This window comes from Nematostella vectensis, chromosome 1, assembly GCF_932526225.1.
Source record: "Nematostella vectensis chromosome 1, jaNemVect1.1, whole genome shotgun sequence".
Lineage (NCBI taxonomy): Eukaryota > Metazoa > Cnidaria > Anthozoa > Actiniaria > Edwardsiidae > Nematostella > Nematostella vectensis.
In genome coordinates, this window is record NC_064034.1 from 13,243,492 (window position 1) to 13,261,308 (window position 17,817).

The following is a 17,817-nucleotide window of genomic DNA, read 5'->3' on the forward strand; positions in this document are numbered from 1 at the left end:
TTTTTCTATTCTCAAAGTCTACTTTTTGCTAAAAGCCACACATAGCGAGTGCGACTTTAATGTATTTTGGCTAAATAAGGTACAACCAAAAAGCGTGCGTGTGACAGGGCCCTTTGTACGAACCATCAGTATCAGCGCGTAGCCAGGGCTTTCGGAGAGACGGTGGTGCGGAGGGAGGGGTGGGTGACGCAGATATCTTTGGACCCTCTGCTGTGAACCACTGGCATCTTTCACAACTCTCGTATCACGTGATGTTGGCTGATAAACCAACTGACCTGATATCGTGCACACATCAGGCAAATCACGTTCGCCTACAGCACATACAACATGTCTCGCGGTAAGTCAAGACTCTTTATTACATTGTTACATTTTCACATCATTGGCTTGTCATGCATTTATTATATTTAATGGGGGAGGTGAGCTTAGATGTAAGAATACTTGTGTCTATGTATATTTTGATACGCAATAAGCTGATAAGCAGGGACAGAAGTACGGTATGAAAGTAATGGTATCAATTTTTAACTTCCAATCTGAGACAGGTTTTACAGTCCTAAATAGAGTAACAAGTTTTCCTGAAGCTAGGGAATATATGAATTCTTCATGGTCTGGAGCTCGCGAACGGTTCGCCTGAGATACAAGGCTCGCACTGTATTTATGCAGCCCTGCACATCAGTCCACACTGGCAAAATTGCAATTCAATACAGTTTTAAAACCAGCAAGTACGCATTTACCCAAGTTAGCCTGAATAGGCTCTTACACAAAAGGAGCTTAGTGCAAATTAGGCTATTAAGGTTCTTAATAAATGTACTTATAAGGAGTTGTATAAGCATTTCTTTGTATAGATTTTTTTGTAAACGTAGGACCACGACTGCGTTTTGATATTGTGTGACAGAGATCAGAACAATGCATGAAAGAGTTCAGAACGACTGCGCATCGCAGGAGGCTATGGATTCACCATTCTTACGTTTTATCTACTAATCTATTCATTCATTCATTCATTCTATAGTTCGTTCGTTCTTTCGTTTGTTCGTTCGTTAATTCATTCATTCATGTTATTTGTATTTATTTGTTTGTTTGTTTATTTCTTTTCCCAGGCAAGCAAGCCTTATTACTGGTAATGTTCATCTGGATGACCCTCGTCACTGCAAAACCACAGCCTTCCTTCTCTTCCTCTCCCTACCCCCCAGAGTGGACCAAAGCCCCTTCATCGCTCAGTGACTTTCCCGTGAGGGAGATCCAGGGGAGAAATGTCACGGTAATCGACGCTTGGACATACCTCGGCAGATTGGGCGCTTACAGAGTTCTGGTGGAAGCAACGCGAGAGTATTTCTCTGATTGGGGGTTTAACAACACAGGGAACCTTCTTTGGGGTCTGCCGTTACAATTTGGCTGGCAAAAGACAACAGGGCGCTTGCGAAAGCCGCTGACCATGGGAAACGCCACCAGTAACTTTCACGAATCAGAAAAGGTTTCTCCATATAGCTGGTGGGCAGACATGAATTATTTTCTCTCAATTCTGCCTCTCTTAGGCGCCGTCAACGCCGGTACGCTCAATCCACTCGGGTTTCCTGTGTATGTTTTAGGGCCAAACAGCGTGACGAGTGAGTTGTGTGACACTGAAATCATGAATTGTTTGCGAATGCGTAAAACAATAAACAAGATGTGTAACACGAATAGCGTTACGAATGAATTGCGTGACAGATTTTGCAGTGGCGTTAAGCAATGTTCTGAAAAGTATCCCGAAGTAATTGACAGGTGGACAGAGTTTTTCAAGCACTTGCGTGACAAGAAGCATGATCCTGCCAAGGACATTACATTGGGATACCTGTGGAAAGCGCATACTACCTCCATTCATTCAGGTGCGTTTTAACTAGCCTTCATGAAGACAAGAACTTTTGGCAAATATACTTTGAAAAATATGGGTTAAGTGGCCTAGGATAAATAATGTGATCGTTGTGCTGCCGTGGCGGAGAGGGAGCAACGCTCTGTAGCGCCTTTGCCTGTCAAATTAGGAGTTCGTTCTCAACCTCAAATTGAAAAGGGGGTTCTTGTCTTTTCTCTGAGGGCAAACACACAATTTCGATCTAAGATAATCCGAGTTCAGACAGGAGTAGCATATACGGCGTCTGCCTGTTATGCTTGCTATGCCATCGGTCCGCTGCGTTGTAATCTATTCTAGTGTGAATTGGTTAGGGGTGTGTGTATATTTATCAGAGCTAGTTATTACTGTGATTTTTATCGCTTGAAAAATACGAGTGACTTTTACCACATGTTCAACAACTTCTGCACTTCTACAAACATTTCATGTTCAATTGTCGTTTCTTTCCGTAGCTTTGCCGCTATTCACGGATGTCCTTGCTCTGTTGCCTCAGCCTGAGATAAACTTTGGGACTGGCTGGGCACAACTGGTAAAATTCATCGCAGCTTGTCATTTCCAAACAAATCTTAACAATACGCATGCGCAGCAGATATTAGGGCTGCCCCCGCGCATGCTGCACAGCAGAGATCACCCACCATTCATCCGGGACTTCACGACAAAGCAGAACACTTGCCTTGCTGTGATCAACCTAATTTTAGACGTGCAGAAGTTGTCCAATGGAGGAGCGTTGAAACTGTGGGAAAAGGCAATGTGCTCGGCGCAAGGCAGGAAAGACGGGAGGAACTTGCTAGAGAACTTGTTAGTGAATCCGCTGAAAAGTGCGGAGGAGTTTTTAAAGGTTGTTGTAGATTTCATGAGGGATCATGACTGCTGATGCAATAAAAGATGATGGTAATGATTTGATTTTTGATAACTGATAAGTCCCATTATAAGCAATTGCACTCACTTTCTCTTTTACTACTTAGCAAAATTTATAACGTATAATAGAACCCTATTTCAATCTCCTTGCAATCAATCTATCATCTGGGCCAAGAAGTTTTGCTAACGTCATTATAGAGTATCCTAGGACATCAAGTCTATTCTGTGTTTTAATTTGTGCATAAGCCTATTGAACAGTTTTAAATGATTTCCTCATTTAAGTGACACCATACATGTATTATTAATGCTCTGAAGTTCTTTATTAACTTTCTCACTAAACATCGTTTTCCCTCTGTCTTCACTTCTCAGATAGCTGAACTGAAAAGACTGACTGAGTCAGTCTTCCCTTCTATCTATAGCACCTTAAGCGCGCTAAGCATCGCACCCAGGGTCCAATTAAGATCGAGTCCGTTGATGCTTTCGCCATTGTAGAGCTCAAAGGAGTTGTCGACACGATAGCCGTCGGTAAGCATGCTGTAGATGAAGTTCAGTTGGAAACATCTCGGGGTCGTGTATTTATTTGCTAGCTCTTTCTCCGTCAGATCACGACCACAGAACGACAACATCTTACGCTTCAGAGTCTCCATGTCAATTCTCTCACCATTTTTCGACACCACTCCGGTCTCTCGGAAAGCATACGTGAATAAACTAAAACTGTAGAATTTGCCTTTCAAGCGTGGCTGCTGGTGGAATGGGCAATTGTCCTTCTTGCTTGATAAACAGAAAAAGAGGCTCTTGATAATCATATGGCACATTTGAGGGTTGAACCCTCCTCTCATCAGATACTCGGCGCCATCGACTTCGACTCTTTTCTCAAAGTTAGAGTTGTAGCAAGGATTAGTAATTACTTTACGGTTATGCCTTCGGTTATTCACCAAGAATCTTATGAACCTTTTGCGGGCCTCTTGCTCCCCGTACCCCAAGTAACTGTGTGCGTAAAGTGGGAGCATTCCCTTTGTCAAGTCTAGCACGACAGTGATATGCTGTGTGTTGTTTGTGTCGAAGGCATTCTGAGTCGATGCTCCACCCATGTCTAGTACTCCGTACTCGGTGTCTGACTCCCCGGTCAACGCGCCCATCAGAAAGTTTACTGTCACCCAGTCATAAGTGGCTTCGTCAATTCCGCTGATTACCTTCAGAACAGACATGAATGTGACGTTATTAACACCAGCCTGCTCTTCCTTTCTTCAGCTCTTAAATGCCCCCAAACCCCCCACAACCCATCCCCCGTGTAGCTCCCCCATACCATCCCCCCTTTTCATCTCGGTCACAAAAATGCTTAACAATTAAATCGTAGAGCTTTTGCGTATTACATTTTTTTTAGCGCACATCCCAGTTAGATGACCAAACCCCCATCCGTCAGCGAATCCTGGCTTTGCGCCTCTGATCAGAGGGCTCCTATAAATCACACATTTTTTATAATTCAAGTAGTATTTCACATTCGCGAAGATCAAGCAATCACAAGATACATACGCTTATAAAAGATAATATGAACCGTCTTGTTCTAACATTCAACAAACGTATGCATATAGCGCTATTATGTTTCAATAATTATAATGGACAGGTTAAGGAAATATACTTCTACTCACCTTTGCATTACCCTTCTTAAACGCGAATGGAGACTTTTTCGAATCACGTAGAAAGTTGTTCACTTCATTTATGACAGCGATTTTCTGTGACACAAAAATCAAAATATTCAGATCAAGATGACGGCGGGTTTCCAGGCCACCAATAGAATAAATCCAGGGCAAAGTAGTTACCTGGTCGACCGGGAGAAGACGCATGCCCGCGGTAGCAAACAAATACACGGGGGTCTGGGCCTGGTACTGAACAGGGACAACTTTCTTAGCGCCCTCAATCAGAGTCTGCAAATAAGGACCGACCCCGGCAGGGCTCTCACCGAAGCTACTGAGTCCAGGCTTTGCTTTATTTGGTTTAGGCACGTTGAGTTGCGTTACGTCCCGTACGTGTAGAGTTTGGCGTTGAATTAGTTTGTACACTTTACAGCGGGTCCCGCTTGAGCCCGCGTCGAACAGGACAGCGTACTTTGCTTTTGGAATTGTGCGCGCGCTGACCAAGGCGAGACATGTCCCGAGAAATACCAGAAGCAGCCACGTGGTACTAAACTTCATGGTGCTAACCTGTCCTTGAGGTTAAATCTGAAAAAATAAATTTAGAACTGTGAATTCACTCCAATCGTTTCAAAAGGCTGGTTAACTTTAATACATCAAACGAGTATAGCTCTATTTAAAGCCAATCCTCGAAGTTTTGAAAATATTTACTAAAAATGATTGCAGAAAGAGTTTTCCATCACGCGCATGTGGGCACGTTCAGGAAATTGAAAAAGGTTGACTGAACGTTGAATTGTTCACTAACGAGAAAATAATCAGATATTATACCTCACTCAGATCAGAATTTGATAGAAAATGATTCAAAATAAGTATTTGAAGTACATGTCCCTTAGTAGAGGTGGTATCTGCTAACTACCAATTCTGCGTACCGTACACACACGATTTAAGATGGCTCAATTCTTACCTGTAACTCTACCGCAGAAGGATGAAGCAGTGTGGCTATGAGCGAGAAGGAGTACCGGCTTAAGTACTCCAACTATGGCAACAAGACGCCGTAAAATCCAACAGAGTATTAATATAACATCACAAGATGGCACATGGATAACTATTGTCTTTTGTTTTACGAACAAAGTTAATGTCTTCATGCGTCCCAAACCTCGTACACAACACCTGTTTTTACACTAAAGCTTTTGACCCCGAGGGAGTTGTTGTATTTGTACTCCCTTGTTGTTGTCTTTTGCAAACATTCTTGGAACAATGGCAGCTAACGCTGCCGGCATACTTGTGTTGACATGTTATTGCGTTTTCGCTATAGTTTTCCGCCTTCTGCCATTGCTCTAATCGGAGCCTTAACATTATCTCTTTATGGAGTGGAGATAGCCACCATCGTAGCCATGCCATTGCAGTATTCTACCAGTCTACAGGACGTTTATTATCGGATTTGGCTACAAAAACGTCTGACTTTGGGACTGTGCAATAATAATCAGGAGGGGAGGGGGGGGGAACGAGCTTCAAATAATAAAAAATTATGTAGGACCACCTCTCCAAGTTAAGCACTGACCCCCATCCTGTTCTTTAAAAATACGAAGACTTCCTCCCCCCCCCTCCTACATGCTACCTATATAGTCACTTGCTTCCTTTCCTGGGGTAAGGTAAATTGGCTAGCCTATCATTCACTTTGAAACACTTCTCAAATGCGAACTCCTTTCTCACTAGACCTTCTCCATCTTTCCACCCACCCCCTAGCATCCCTCGGCTCCCAGTTTTATTTCTCCCCTTCGCATTTGACTAGTACCTGGTCTTACCTCCTGATGATAAACCTTGTGCTAGAATACACGTAAGGTTGCTTTACATTTCGAAGAGCTCTAAGAAATATCCCACCTTTCCATTTTGTAACTCTATATACTCGTTTTTGTCATCCCCAGTCTTGCCATTCCACGCCATCATTTATGTTCAACATTTTCCTCCCTTCCAGATCATCTATCCACCTAACACCCACCCCCCCCCCCCCCACCACCCCCCCCCCCCCCCCCCCAGGTGCTTTGGTACGAATACCCTCCTTTAACCGAAAGCATTCTACTTCGGCATGAGGATAAACATCGGATAAACATCAGCTTTGTTAAACTAAACCGTATCTACAAGCGCAAAGCGTTTCATTGGAGAATCTCAGAATTTTCTTTTACTGGAAATGGTCCAGAGAAGAGTTGGAATTTTCTTCTTTATGTCTTATGATTAAAGTGGTTTGAGTAATATTTACCTAAAATGGTTTAACAAAGGCGTATAGACCTGATGGATATTGTTATACGCGGCGGTTCGTTTTTATTCATCAAAGAGATATCTCCCCTTCATGCGTGACAAATCTTTTTATCCTGTTGTCGTCTTCGTGTGGCCGCTAGAATATGGATGCTTACGGTGGTCCGCTTTCTGAGTTTGAGCTCAGGCGAAGGGGGGACATCAAGAGAAACGACGATCTCATTTTGTCGATAAGAGACATATAGTGATTTATAGAACAGAGCGGTTCTTAGTGAGACTGCGACGAGTTTCTCAAAGTTTGCGTCGATTCTGTATTTGAACGGCAAGGTTACATAAGCCATTTTGCGCGCCGAAATTTCGATAAATATGGATACAAAACAAACATTTTAATTTAGGTAGTCCCCTCTCTTATGCGAAAATTTAAGCTTGACCCCCTATCTTAGCAACATTTAACCTAGTTTTACAGCCCCACTCCTGATAATTATTGCACAGTCCCTTATAGATTTATGACATACCTGAGTGGTCTAGAAAGCCTTTTTTTTATCTAATTCGCTTATGCTTTATCAGCCGTGCTTAGTGTCAGTGACAGTCAGTAACAATTAGTGTCAGTGTCACTAAGGACGGCTGCGCAGGAGACTTATGCTTTATAGCTATGTCTACAAACAGCACGTCTATTGCGAGCCAGAAGTGGACTTTCTGCAGCAGTTGTGTGTGTGTGTGAGGAGGGGGGACGGACGCACCCTCTGCACCCCCCCTGGGTACGGGCCAGGTATTTCTTGTCCATGTTTTTTTATTTTGACTTATTCTAAATCCTCACATTTTCAAATATGAACCTTGTTATTTTGGGGGTAAGCCGTTTTTTTTTTTTACTTTAGTATCCAGTATCTAAAAAACCCTTTGGTGCCTGTTTCCCGAGTACTACATTCATTGATTGAAAGGCGACATTGTGTACACGTGGACTCATTGGTAATACATTCTACCCATACCAAGTTATTGGTTATACAAATACCAAGTTGCTGAGTGAACGGTGAGTTTGGCCTTAAGACGGTAAGCAAATTACACGTGTGGAATTTTCATCACCGTGTTGGTCGGGCTTTTGTAGTCACTGGCTTTCCTCGGTCGTTTTCAGCTTTAACCCCGTCACACACAAATTTTGCTGATAGATATACTGTATGTTTACAACTATCTTATAGTATTGTTATTATTTTTGGCGACACTTTTAACGATTTTCGCAGCATTTTAAAAAACTTGCGAAATGCTAAAGAGACACGAAATCTAATTCCTATTTTTCTCGTTTTTTCAAAATTTATGATACGATCGTAATCAAGTTTATTTTTGTTTCGCGGCTTCAATGTAAATATGTCAAGAACAAAAAGATGCGCTTTGTTTGGTCTCGCGAAATGCAAATTCCTTAGAATATAATTTTGCTCCCAAATCGTGAGCGTAAAGGTCTTGCGAAATATGCCAACCCTTTCTTTCCCAGTATCAGAGAATGTACTTCTATAAACTGATAAAGTAGATATAAAATTGGTTAGCCTGTGGTATAATTTTGCTATCATGCAGCTGACCAAAAATGTTACGGGCTCCGATATCCAAGATGGCGGATTGCGAGAAACGCGTGGATTTATCCCGGGTCAGAAATAAAGCTCTTCGCGGGGAGATGTATTGGAAGGAAAAGATAAGAAAAGCCAAGGAAAAAAGGGAGCGTAGAAAGAAACGAAAGCGAGAAGAACAAGAACTTGGGGACGAGGTATGCCTATTTATTCGCTCATTTGGTTGTCGACAATAAGGGCCTGTTCACATGGAGGTCGGGGTTCCTAAGGTGAATGGAGTAACCCGCCTCTCCATATAATCTCTCTTATTTACGTGTTTGCGTTCACATGTCAAGATGGCTGCCAGAAAGTATTGACATGGAGAACTTTTTAGGCCGAACCAGCTCGAAGTTAAGTAATGGCCATGTTAAAGATAAGAGAATGAAGAATCTTCTATTGAAAGCGACCTAGATTCGAGTTCTTCCGTTAATAGCGAGGTTTTTGCAAACAAAAGGACTAAAACAAGAACGCCAACATCAAAGCAGAAAGCTTTGACAGCTTTGTATTATTTGTCGGGCGTTCGTCCTGCAAAGAAGCCACAATGTGTCTTCTATCCACCATCTTGTTTGTAACATTCTATCGTAGGTGCTTAGCCACCACACCCCACATTCGCAACCTCACCCGAGGCATGTGAACACAACTTTTTCTTGACCCCAGGTAGGTGAGGTCCCCCACCTCCATGTGAATAGGCCCTAAGTCTGAAACTTTACCAGAAGAAGCCTTCTTGTTTTTCGATGTCTTTTAGACATGTCTGTGTAAGGTTTGCTTGAGTCGTGACTTATCGGTGACTTATTTGATTTGTTTTTAGAAAACGTTATATTTTACTTTCTCTTAGGTGTCTTTTAGTTAGGGAAAAATTGTTTGATTTGTGTTGTGTTTGCAGGCCCCCCCTAAGCAAGTCCCACGGACCATAGAGAACACGCGAGTGCAAGATGAGACGATGGTTGACCCATTGGACGAGGAGGTAGAGTACAAATATAATGTGTGGTACTGTAGGCATACAGTCCGTAAATATCCCACATCCAGGGGCGGATACAGGGGGTGGATATCCACCCCCTTTTTTGAGTGAAAAAAAATTGAAAAGTCACTTTGTTTGGTTTTTGGGAGGTATTGTCCATTTTTCTTTGCCTGCTTGATTTTGCTGATGTGAAGTATTGTAAGATCTATGAAATGACCTAACAAGAACCACTTGATCAGTTATAAGGCGTCTATCCGGCCATTATCCACCATATATATATATATAAGTTATTGTTTTGATCTGTTGTGTATTGTGTACACGTGGAATCATTGGTAATACATTCTACCGATACCAAGTCATACAAATACCAAGTTACTGAGTGAACGGTGAGTTTGGCCTTGCAAGACAGTAAGCAAATTACACGCGTGAAATTTTCATCACCGTGTTGGCAGGGCTTTTGTAGTCACTAGCTTTCCTCTGCCGTTTTCAGCTTTAACCCCGTCACACACAAATTTTCCTGATAGATATACTGTATGTTTACAACTATCTTATAGTATTGTTACTATATTTGGCGACACTTTTCACTATTTTTGCAGTACTTTAAAAAAACTTGCGAAATGCTAAAGAGACACGAAACCTAATTCCCATTTTTCTCGTTTTTTCAAAATTTATGATACGATCGTAATCGAGTTTATTTTTGTTTTGCGGCTTCAATGTAAATATGTCAAGAACAAAAAGATGCGCTTTGTTTGGTCTCGCGAAATTCAAAGATAATTTTGCTCCCAAATCGTGAGCGTAAAGGTCTTGCGAAATATACCCTTTCTTTCCCAGTATCAGAGAATGTACTTCTATAAACTGATAAAGTAGATATAAAATTGGTTAGCCTGTGGTATAGTAAAGCTGGTGGTATGGTATAGCTGCTATCATACAGCTGACCAAAAATGTTACGGGCTCCGAAATCCAAGATGGCGGGGTGTATATATATTAAGTTATTGTTTTGATCTGGGGTGTATATATATTAAGTTATTGTTTTGATCTGTCGTGTATATACATTAAGTTATTGTTTTGATCTGTTGTGTGTATATATATATATATATATATTAAGTTATTATTTTGATCTTTGTTGTATATATATATTAAGTTATTGTTTTGATCTGTTGTGTATATATATATATATTAAGTTATTGTTTTGATCTGTTGTGTATATATATATTAAGTTATTGTTTTGATCTGTCGTGTATATATACAGTATATTAAGTTATTGTTTTGATCTGTCGTGTATATACATTAAGTTATTGTTTTGATCTGTTGTGTGTATATATATATATATATTAAGTTATTATTTTGATCTTTGTTGTATATATATATTAAGTTATTGTTTTGATCTGTTGTGTATATATATATATTAAGTTATTGTTTTGATCTGTTGTGTATATATATATTAAGTTATTGTTTTGATCTGTCGTGTATATATACAGTATATTAAGTTATTGTTTTGATCTGTCGTGTATATATACCGTAGGTCCTCCAAGACGAGTCAACAGATGAACTCAGTTATTACTTCAAAAGAGAAGTTACACCCAAAGTACTGATAACATCAAGTGATCGACCCAAACATGTGAGTACACCAATAACATCAGCGCTAGGCTTGTGCAAACACCAATTACACCATAACTGATGCCTCTTCCTCTTATAATACTCCGTGATAAAGAACACTCCCTTCAGCAAGCAGGAACTGATGCCTTAGTGTTAGACCCTTTTCTCTTGTGTGTTTGATAGATGGGGTCCATCTCGGGGTGCAAAACATGTATAAAATGGTAGCTGTCACTTCCTCATATTATACTGGATGAGTAAGCAGACTACCTTCAACAAGCAGGAATATAAGTACTCTAAGGTGCTTGATGCTATTCATAAGCCACCACCAGACTACCTACGACAAGCAGGGATATAAGTACTCTAAGGTGCTTGATGCTATTGATAAGCCAGCACCAGGTTAATTATCCCTGATTGATTTAAAAAGTTTTTAGTTTTTCTTGTTGTAATTTGCTGCTGTGTAAACTTAGAATGTCTATACCTCCAAATTCCAATGGGGTTATCTCAATTTGACTCCAAAACACCAAATACTAATGCAAATACAATCAGGATGAATGAAATTGATTAATAAGCGTCGTTAGTGTTATTACATTATTTTTATTTATTTTCAAACAAAGCTTAAGTGCAAGCAATTTTCTCTGCTTCTGTGAAAAGATACAAGTAACTCTTGACCCTGTCATGTATAGATAATTAGAGGGCAGATGTAAAGAAAATATAGATTGTACTGTATTTGTTTTACACAATTAAAAGTGATTTAAGTATTTAAACAACATGCACAAGGACATCAAACACGTAGGTGTACTCTAATCACCAACCCCTCTTGCCCAATCAGACCTTGTGTATTCCTCGTATTGCTGTACATAATTATGTATAATGTGTGATCATCTAGCCTACAGTTCATCAGACCTTGTGTATTCCTCGTATTGCTGTACATAATTATGTATAATGTGTGATCATCTAGCCTACAGTTCATCAGACCTTGTGTCTTCCTCATATTGTTCTATAATGATGTATAATGTGTGACCATCTAGCCTACAGTTCATCAGACCTTGTGTCTTCCTCATATTGTTTTTAATGACATAGCCTACAGTACAGTTTATGGAGGAACTGTGTAGAGTAATACCAAACTCAGAAGTGAGACAGAGAAAAGGCAGAGACTTGAAAAAAATAATTCCCCAAGCTCAAGCCAAAGGCTATACCGCAATGATTATCATCAATGAAGATCACAAGAAGCCTAGTATCCTTTGATCAAATGATCCACACTTTCTCCCTCACCCCTTTAGGCTGTCCTCCAAATGAAATGAAGTAAAAAATGGCATAACACTTAGCGTGTAAGCACCACCCCTAAAGTGCATCCCCAGCAGTTCTTGTATGCCTCCAGCACATTTTGATGAGGTGTCATGAGAAAAGGACCTTCAGCTTAACATCCTTATAAAAAAGACTAGGGCTTCACTATGTACTGTAATGAGCTAGGTTTTCACACCTCTGAAACAAAATCCCAAGTTGGCCTGACCTGGGTTCTAACCCTGGACCTCTTGCTTGTGAAACGAAGCCCATACCACTGAGCTAAGTGTGCCACTAACCTGACGAACCACTCCCTTGCCTTTCTCCTTGGTCATCCTGTCAGTTTACTTGTCAACAGCTCTACCATCTCGGCATTTAACCCTGCATCCCTTCTTACTACTAACAAACCGACATGACGGAAAAACCTGGAAAATTCGCAATTCGAGATAGAGAAAGAAGACACAATTTCTTAAAATGGCCATCAGTTCCAGTGTATTCCGGGCTGATTTTTGAAACACAAATAACGTGAGGCCGAAATGCACATACCCATATTTTTGCTTTTTGTACTTGATCATCCTTGCGCTATGTATGAGCTCAGGGACGAAAAGCTCAAATTTCAATGACACTTTACAAAAAGTCGCATCAATTTTAAAAAAGTTGCATTTGATATTTTGTTTTCTATTACTCACTAACCACTTAGAGAAATGTTTCCGCCTTATTAGATCTGAAATGAGCTGTGTTAAGTCATGTTTTTCCGTCATGTCTAACAAACCATATTTCCCTTTCCCCCCTCACTCCCTCAAGATTAAACCACCACTACCATCTAACTAACTCCACTTTCTTGGCCTGTAACCCTGCATGCTATTCTCCACCCTTAATACCACTCACAAATATTCTTTCCCCTCAAACCAGAAGTTTCATTTATAATGCACACCCTAATTTTGGAGGTCATTTTCATGTGAAAAATGTGTGTATTATACAGGAGTTTATATGGTACTTACAAATCATATTTTCTCCATTTTACTCAACTCCCCAAATATTTAACTATCAGTTAGTTTTGACATATACATTTGTTTTTTCTATCTACTTGCTTGGAGTTCTGTTTTCTTTGACTCATTTTATAGACAGTATTGTTGTCACTCATATACCTGATGGCCCTACTGCGCACTTTAAACTAAGTAGTGTTCGCCTTCCAAAGGAAATAAGAGTAAGTGATAGCATTGGTGTGTAAGACAGAATTATTTTAAAAACAAAATTAAATTTATATGGATTGGGGAAAGGCATTTGATTTTCTTATGTTTTCTGCCAAACAAACATTGTGTTACAGTATAGTAAAGAATTGCTAGTTAGCAATTTTACCCATTGATAATGATTTCACCCCATGGTGCATGTTACAGGGCCATGGTAAGATGACAAGCCATAAGCCAGAACTTATCCTAAACAACTTTAATACTCGACTTGGACACTCAGTGGCCAGAGTACTTGCTGCGCTCTTCCCATACGACCCACAGTTCAAAGGCAGACAGTGTGTTACCTTCCACAACCAAAGAGATTTCGTCTTTTTCAGAAGACACAGGTAAAATCAATATCGTTTAGAATGTTTTATTATCCTTTGGTGATAATAAACAGAGTTCTTCATAATTTAAATAGGCACTTGCATGCATGTGGCAAGAAAATTCAATTAAACACAAAAGAATGTGTTACAAACCAACAAAAAAATTTCATCCAAGTGCAAAAAAAAGGCGCTCTTTTTTTGCTAAATTTAATATATGCATAGTATCCAGCTCTGCAATTTTCAAGATTTAAGTAGGAAACATACAGCCTGTATCGTAACATTCAACAATTTTTTTCAATCCATTTCTATCTGCTCAATGTGAGATGTCCTAACCACCAAATTTCATTTATCTGGAAGGTCAGAGGTCATTTAATATACCTTAATAATAATTTTGTTTATTTCACATGGTCTGACTATTTTCATGCTCACTAAATTAGCGGTAAAATCACATGACTCACAAGAGTTTCCTTTCAGATATATTTTCAAGAATGCGAAGAGAGTTGGTTTACAGGAGTTGGGGCCTAGATTTACCCTCAAGCTCAGGTCCATACAGCGCGGCACATTTGACAGCAAGTTTGGGGAATACGAGTGGATACATAAGGTAACAATTTCATCCTTTTCTTATGAACACCTCCAATGGCACAATATCCCCCTCATTTACCATTAAGGGAGATTTTAGTTCAAGATAGAACTTTCATTTTATTGATTCCCACCACTTATCTATGTTTATTATTGGTACAGTATACAGTTTTGAGAGATTGTATTGGATTATTGTATTTTGGGAGAGTTCCATATATCTAAGTGAAACTCTACTCTACCATCATAAAGTAAATGGGTTTTAATTAGGATAGGAACTTAATTCCCTTCTGAAAGCATTTATGAGGGTGAGGGGTTAATTTTGCGACTGCATTTTAATGGAATAATTGCTTTCAAAAAGGTAACTTAATGTGTGTCATCTGTCTACCAAACTGTGGTTGCAGGCTTTTAATATTTCGTTAATTAAATTACCAAAAGTCTGGTGTAGTCTAATGAAAACAGTTTTGAATTAGATTATGATTTACTCAGTTCTGAAGAGCCTATCCTCATTTGTTGTTTACAAAACTTCAGCAGAAAAAAAAACATACTACTATACAATCATGCAAAAAAAAAACATATGAATGAATCTTCTCTTTAAGGGCAAGGGAATAAGACATTGCAGCTATAGATTATACGTGTACAGAATAAGCCATGACACCTAGATTAATGGCCCAAATACAAGAAACAGATACAGTATCATGAACAGTATCACGTTACAAAGATCTATTAGCGTAATCAAAAATCTATTAGCATGTCAAAAAAAATTCACATTTTCCAATACACCTTTGAAAAAAATATGTTTTGATGTCCCCTCGCATGCTGAGATATTGAATTCATGCAAAAAACAAGTTTACAGGTCTGCATTATGCCTAGTCTTCTAAACAGTCGAGCGTAATGCCAGTTTGGAAACCAAATTGAGATTGGTCATTTCCGGTAATGGCATTTGGGCCCAATTTGAGCAGTTGGCGATGCAGGAGTCTACATTATACCAATTTCAACCTCTGATGTGCTGTGTTTTTTTTTTTTATCTTTCAGCGGAAAGAGATGGACACTAGCAGAAGGAAGTTCTTTTTATAGAAAATACCAAATGGAACCAAATAAAATTTGCTTTGTTCATACGAAACTGTGTTGCTGCCTCCATTTTGTCCATCTAATACCAGGATCAGATATAGGAGGGAGCGATAGTAGGTCTTACCCCCCCCCCCCCTCCCCCATGGACTGTCAAGGTGTGCAATTGCAATGTAGAATTCTTCTCTTGGATATATGCCTTCAACCATTTATTGCTGTGTTTTCTTTTTAACAAAGCAGCCAGATAATAAAGTATTTGTAGTCCCAGAGAAGGCATTAAATTAACACAGTAATGCCTTCTTAGGAACACGTCTGCGTCTGGGAGGGAGTCTGAAAGCCAAATGGTTTGTGAACCCTCCCATAGCTGTCAACTCTCCTGCATTAGGCAGGAGTCTCAAGATACTGTACCTTTTCTCAAGCCTAATTTTCTTGAAAATATCCATACATTTACTGTATTCTCCTGCATTAGCTATATTCGTACTTCTGATACATTCACTGTATTTTCTCAAGATTTTTGCTAAAGCAAGGTTGACAGCTATGCCCTCCCCGCCTCGTTAATTTCGTCAAACCACTAAAACTAAATCCACCCCGAATACAAAAGCCTTTGTACTAACGTCTTGTAAGTGAAGAAAAACACATGGCTTCCAGGCCCGTTGCCAGGGGGGGTTCGGACGAACCCCCCACCCGGCTTGAAGGTCCGCTCAGAGCAAACAAAAATATATAACGTTTGACTGGTGATATACTGTGGACATAAATATTTCTTTTTCCATTGACTCCTGGCTATTTTTGAACTGAATTTACAAAAAACAGACTGAAAACAGATACCTTCCCCCCTTTTATACAGCCCGCCAAAGTCAAACACAGCTGCACCTAGTCAGCGGTATCCAAGCTTTCCAACAGTGCTTTGTGGTCCCCACTTTTAATCCCTCGTTGTTGTGCTGAAGCCAGCACAAGTTGATGGTTGCTTGTATTTTTCATCAAAAATACAGCTATGAGCATATTAGGAGAGTGTCTCAGGACATCATGAAGTATTTTGGGGCATAATTGAGTGCTTTGCTTATGGATATTTGCAAGCAAAGGTGGATTCATGATGATTATTTCTTGTTTGGCTTTGCCTGGATGAGAAAATAATTTTCTAATGAATCACCACAGCTCTCCTAAATGCTGTCTTTTCTGAAACCAAATTGATTCCAAAATTGTTTACACTGCTATTCTGGGTCTGTATGACCTGGAATCAATTTGTTTGGCTTCGGGATGAAAAGACTTATAAAAAACCATCTGACTTTGGGGAGAGGAGTGTTGACTGGCCCTCCCCTCGTGAATTTTCCCCTGGATCTCCCAGAATGCTTTTCAATCCGTAAAGGCATCTTCATGGTTTTACAAGCCTTCAAGGAGTGGATATTGTGTTTTGAGGCCATGGAAATGAACCTGGAGGTTCAGAATAAAGGTATCTATTTGTGTCTTGAGCTGTGTTTGCTGATCTCTCCCCCTTGTGTTGTATTTTGAGCGCTTTATTGAGAGGGATAATTAAATTATAATTATAATTCTGCTTTTATCCCTTAGACTGATGCCTGAGTATCTTCATCTTGTTGTGTTTAGTTTGCATTTATGAATTTTTTGGGTTGTGGGTACTTCCCAAAGCCGGTACAGGCCGGTTAAGGGGTCAATGTGTTTACCAACACACCCTAAAAAATAATGCTTGCCTCACTGCCTGAGAACAATGCCTTTTTCGCAAGCTTAGGTGCATACAACAGTGTAAGCAAATTCTGCTTGATAGACAAACAAGCCTCCATTTAGTTATGGCTGATATTCTAACAGATAATTTTTTATGTTAAAACCATTGGGGAAACCACAGGGAGCCCAAATTCTATAAAGTATTTGCTTTATAAATTCAAAGCAGCAGTGTCAACCCACTTTTGATATTTTTCCTGTATATTCACTGTCAAAGTAATCTTATCACAAAACCTTGCCTGAATCTGATGTTTTCTTGGGCATTTTTTTTCTAAAAAAGCTATGCATATCATCCCTATCAGAGTCCAGTCATGTACAAGTAAAAAATGGTTAAAGATATTCACTTACTAGAAATGGCATATATGTGATCCAGTCCACTGGTGTACCTCACAGCACAAGTCTAAAAAGGCCTAGTTATTTTGATTAAAATCTAGGGGTGGTGGATTAAATTACTATAAATATCTTTTTATAATAGTTATATAATATATTATTATCGCTATATGTTAAAAAGTACCCTATTAATAACATGCCTAATGTAATAAGGCGAGAAGAGGGGTATACCGGAAATTTGGTCCGCTAAAATGGAAAAAAACGAACCACCCCGCTCAAAATCCTGGCTGCACACCCTGCTGTAACATGGTTATACATGAAGAGTTCTGAGCATCGTATGTGTGCAATTTACTAACATGCATCATTACCGTCCCAAAGTCTTGGCTAGGAGGGTGTCTCAATTCAAGGCGAATCGTGGGTGTCATATTGAAACGGATAGTAAGTATTTGATGATTTGTAAAAAAAAATTACCAGGTGAACCATTTCATGATGGAATCCCTGTGGTAATT

At 39.7% G+C, this 17,817-nt stretch overlaps 3 protein-coding genes across 3 annotated transcripts; 2 read left to right on the forward strand and 1 right to left on the reverse strand.

Annotated features, from left to right (window-relative positions):
* The first annotated feature begins 229 nt into the window (after positions 1-229).
* LOC5515870 (protein LEG1 homolog) lies at positions 230-2,777 on the forward strand. Its single transcript, XM_032385670.2, has 3 exons — positions 230-337; positions 1,095-1,859; positions 2,332-2,777. Exons 1-3 carry the CDS (start codon positions 328-330, stop codon positions 2,751-2,753), a joined length of 1,197 nt encoding a protein of 398 aa, XP_032241561.1. The 5' UTR covers positions 230-327; the 3' UTR covers positions 2,754-2,777.
* Positions 2,778-2,808: 31 nt separating this feature from the next.
* LOC5515927 (ectonucleoside triphosphate diphosphohydrolase 1) lies at positions 2,809-6,371 on the reverse strand. Its single transcript, XM_032385668.2, has 4 exons — positions 5,333-6,371; positions 4,558-4,956; positions 4,387-4,470; positions 2,809-3,930 (listed from the first exon to the last, which is right to left on the reverse strand). Exons 2-4 carry the CDS (start codon positions 4,927-4,929, stop codon positions 3,151-3,153), a joined length of 1,236 nt encoding a protein of 411 aa, XP_032241559.1. The 5' UTR covers positions 4,930-4,956; positions 5,333-6,371; the 3' UTR covers positions 2,809-3,150.
* A 1,813-nt stretch (positions 6,372-8,184) lies between these two features.
* On the forward strand, positions 8,185-15,302 carry LOC5515926 (ribosome production factor 1). Its single transcript, XM_001635990.2, has 8 exons — positions 8,185-8,371; positions 9,097-9,177; positions 10,694-10,789; positions 11,848-12,001; positions 13,173-13,255; positions 13,446-13,624; positions 14,078-14,204; positions 15,215-15,302. Exons 1-8 carry the CDS (start codon positions 8,195-8,197, stop codon positions 15,254-15,256), a joined length of 939 nt encoding a protein of 312 aa, XP_001636040.2. The 5' UTR covers positions 8,185-8,194; the 3' UTR covers positions 15,257-15,302.
* Positions 15,303-17,817: the final 2,515 nt, after the last annotated feature.

What these genes read in the sequence shown, in the direction of transcription:
- LOC5515927 (XM_032385668.2), bottom strand. Translation starts at nt 4,929, where the DNA reads ATGAAGTTTAGTACCACGTGGCTGCTTCTGGTATTTCTCGGGACATGT. An exon ending in GTCTTCTCCCGGTCGACCAG is followed by an intron (nt 4,471 to 4,557) that starts GTAACTACTTTG and finishes TTTGTGTCACAG; the next exon opens with AAAATCGCTGTCATAAATGA. An exon ending in TTAAGAAGGGTAATGCAAAG is followed by an intron (nt 3,931 to 4,386) that starts GTGAGTAGAAGT and finishes TCTGTTCTGAAG; the next exon opens with GTAATCAGCGGAATTGACGA.
- LOC5515926 (XM_001635990.2), top strand. Translation starts at nt 8,195, where the DNA reads ATGTTACGGGCTCCGATATCCAAGATGGCGGATTGCGAGAAACGCGTG. An exon ending in AACAAGAACTTGGGGACGAG is followed by an intron (nt 8,372 to 9,096) that starts GTATGCCTATTT and finishes TTGTGTTTGCAG; the next exon opens with GCCCCCCCTAAGCAAGTCCC. An exon ending in TGAAGATCACAAGAAGCCTA is followed by an intron (nt 12,002 to 13,172) that starts GTATCCTTTGAT and finishes CTCATTTTATAG; the next exon opens with ACAGTATTGTTGTCACTCAT.
- LOC5515870 (XM_032385670.2), top strand. An exon ending in TACTACCTCCATTCATTCAG is followed by an intron (nt 1,860 to 2,331) that starts GTGCGTTTTAAC and finishes TTCTTTCCGTAG; the next exon opens with CTTTGCCGCTATTCACGGAT.